Raw genomic sequence first — 3,389 nt, 5'->3', positions numbered from 1 at the left:
CTTTTAATCCAACAATCCAATGACTTTGACTATGGCTACTTCTAGATCTGGTGCTGTATTGATTGCTACTTTTGCTATTCCAATACTTGTTTGGTCTTTTACTGCCCCCGATCGCTTTTCTCATTGTGCTAGACGACATCTTAGAAAAAAAAAAGGGTCAAAGCTGGAATTGGAGGATGGATCTATTTGTTTTTTTAAGAGGAGGTGGTGTTTATTAACTTAGTTTTATGATTGTTTATTGGGTTTCCTTAAGCCTCTAAGAGGCCTGGTGCCCTGAAGCTCTTATGTGTTACATGGACACGCCATATTTTAAAAATAATCCATGTCAGATGCGTATACAGGTATTTGTGTCGGACACATAGTGTATGTGATATACCCCAATTATTTATAATTTGTCATGGTCAGACACTTCGTATCCCCATCAATACAAACTTATGTTTTTTTCAACAATGCCAAATATGCTATTAAATCCCCAATTGCTATGGGGAAGAAAAGATGAAACCAAATCGACTTGGTATCTGATTTTTACAACACAGTTTAACAAATCAACCAAGCTTGCACCATATACTCCACAGCCATAATGCTAGAATTTTGCAAGTCCAAATTACCCCAACATATTATAAGTTCTATAACGATAACCCCAAATCGACAAATACAAATTGATACCACGGTATACGTTTGACATAGTAGCAAACCCATATCAACCACCCAAGAGCACTTGACTAATTCCACAAACATAAATCTAAAACCATCAAATAATAACAACTATCTAAAGTTTAATAACCAAATGGAGCAATAACAATCTATATTCACAACCACAATGCTCTCATATCGCATGTCCAAACAACACCAAGATATTATGACATAACCCCACATGGATAGCATCATAATAAGTTTGAGATAATAGCAAACAACACAACTACCCAACAACACTTAAAATACAAAACTGACCTGTTCAACAAACAGAAACCTAAAACCATGAAATGTTACCAATTACCCAAGTTTTAATAACCAAATGGAGCAATCATAATCCAAGTTCATAACAATTTAAGTATCTGTATCTTCTATCCTCCACACACACAATCAAAGCTCCACAAATAACACACATTGTACATAAAAACTTAAAAAACCCATCATAAACCCTTACCCTCTGGCCTTAAGCTCAGCCAATTGCCTTGAAAGATCATCTTCATCAACCTTCTCATTACTCTTAGACTCCGCCGCAATAGCATGACCTGCAGCTTGAGAAAGCCCAACAGAAACTTCCAGCCCATAATCATCCACCACCTGTTGCATCAAACTATTAACATCCCCTTCCGAAGTACTCAACGACGTACTCCCCGCCATCGAACTCTCCATAAACTCAGCTTGTACTTCCATATTAACAAACTGCTTCTCAAATTGGTCCATAGTCTCCGACATCTTCTGTAAATTGCCAGTAGTAAGTGATGATTCCAACGACCCCATGGATTTTGATATAGTAATCATCTTCGCTTGCGTATCGAGACGTGCAACTACCGCGTCTAGACGAGACGCTAGGCGTAAGTAATTCATCTGTTCACAATTATAGTAACTGGCTTCATATTTGCTCCTGTTGATTACAACTGATATAAACTATATTATTTGAATCTTCATCATCATGCAAATGGTCCGAAAGTTTTACATCTTCAGACTTGGTTCACGCACGTGACAACAAAAAATACTTGCTCACTCAAGGACTATATATGTCAGGAGTTAATGGGTAAGCACCTTGTCAAGGATGGGGACTGAATGACTTATGTGGCTGCATTATAATACCCGCTTCTTAGGACTCAGAGCAGCTAGACCCTCCCAACGGGGGAGGGAGGTGGAAACTGGGCACAACTTGAAGGAGCCTTCTCTTCAGTAGAAAGTTTCATTCTTTCAGTCTTCAACGATATATGCTCCTGTGCAGTTATTTCTTCAAATAGGTTACTAACTTTGGCAAGGTTCTTACAATGTAGAAATGCTATACAAATGGAGAATGCTTGTACTGAAGACATTGAGTAATTAAAGTCTGTTAAACACACGCCCTTATCATTTTCGATTCTTTCTTTCTTCACTTTGAAGATTGAGAGAGAGGAAAAGAATTGATCAATGGTGTACCGGCGGCCCGGCGGGGTGAGAGTTTTTTTTTTTCTTGTTTTGCTATTGATTTTTTTTCGTTAGGTTTGAGAAAGAGTTTTTCATATCTTTCTATTTTTTTAGTTGTCAATTACTTACTTATCCCTGATGTACATTCAAATAAAAGCGTATGTTTGGTTTTTGTTTTTCATAAGAATTGAAAAAACCGAATAGATTTCTATAAAATTACAAAATATACCAATTTCAGGGGTATTTAAGTAAAATAGAAAATAAATATTTTCAAAACATGGGTTTTTTTAAAATTTTTGCTGATGTGGCTCTCTATGAGCATCCTGGGAGAAAGCGATATTAATATAGGTAGGATTATGCAGTATTATTGCATCCCATGTATCTGAAGTTCTGAACTCTGAAGCGGATATGCAAGTGATTGTTTGGCTTTTTTCTCTCTTCTACAGTTCTACAACTCTTGCAAGTTGCAACTAAGTATTTAAATTGAAAGATTCTTCCAAAAGCCATTTTCATTCCATTGTTTTACCCTTGCACATATCGTCAACCCCTCGACCCTCTACTTTAAACTTAGAGTGGTAACTAAAGGCTATTTTTCATTAAGTCCTAACGCCTAAGTTGTTGCGCAAATGACATTATATATACGCACAATATAGACTAAAAATATTGGTTATTGACTAAACTGTTGGAGTTATCCCTCACAGGAGAAAAGGAGTTCAGTTTGCGTGGAGAAGCTTGAGCGCGCGCGAGCTCGAATAAGGGTTGGGTTTTTTGGCAAAACCTAACACTTAGAAGAGACACGAAAATACATAAGAACAGAGAGAGAAACCCAATCTTGAAAGCAATCAAGATTGAGAGATAACATTTACAGAAAGACAAGCCTGTAAAGAGATAAGAGTGATCTAGTAAGGTGAGAGACTGCAAGGAGTGATTGTAACTTTCCTTCCTACTTTATAAAATGATTAGCTCTTGTGGAAATAGGCATCATTGGCCTAACCATGGTATATCTTTGTGTTGTGGTATGTGTCACACCCCGAATTTCGACAGAATTCGGAAAAATATTATCTGTCCCCGACTCTTCGATCTCCGAAGTGTGACGCACTCTCAACTTCCAAAAACCCATAAACAGTTTTAAATATGCGGATAATTAAAACCAATAAAAATTTTAACTTAAATAACAATCATCTTCATTACAAAAATTTACAAATAAGATAAGGTTACAAATCTCTTTTCAATAACTCTTTAATTAAAATTACAAATGAAAATACGTAAAATATCGT

At 36.4% G+C, this 3,389-nt stretch overlaps 1 protein-coding gene across 1 annotated transcript; it reads right to left on the bottom strand.

Annotated features, from left to right (window-relative positions):
- Window positions 1-737: 737 nt before the first annotated feature.
- Window positions 738-2,119, bottom strand: LOC147513874 (ESCRT-related protein CHMP1B-like). Its single transcript, XM_086599576.1, has one exon. It carries the CDS (start codon window positions 1,552-1,554, stop codon window positions 1,144-1,146), a length of 411 nt encoding a protein of 136 aa, XP_086455702.1. The 5' UTR covers window positions 1,555-2,119; the 3' UTR covers window positions 738-1,143.
- Between the last annotated feature and the right edge of the window lie 1,270 nt (window positions 2,120-3,389).

The sequence above is a fragment of the Coptis chinensis genome, chromosome 3, assembly GCF_015680905.1.
Source record: "Coptis chinensis isolate HL-2020 chromosome 3, ASM1568090v1, whole genome shotgun sequence".
Lineage (NCBI taxonomy): Eukaryota > Viridiplantae > Streptophyta > Magnoliopsida > Ranunculales > Ranunculaceae > Coptis > Coptis chinensis.
Note: the sequence above shows the minus strand (reverse complement) of the source record. Positions and strands in the feature narration are given on the sequence as shown.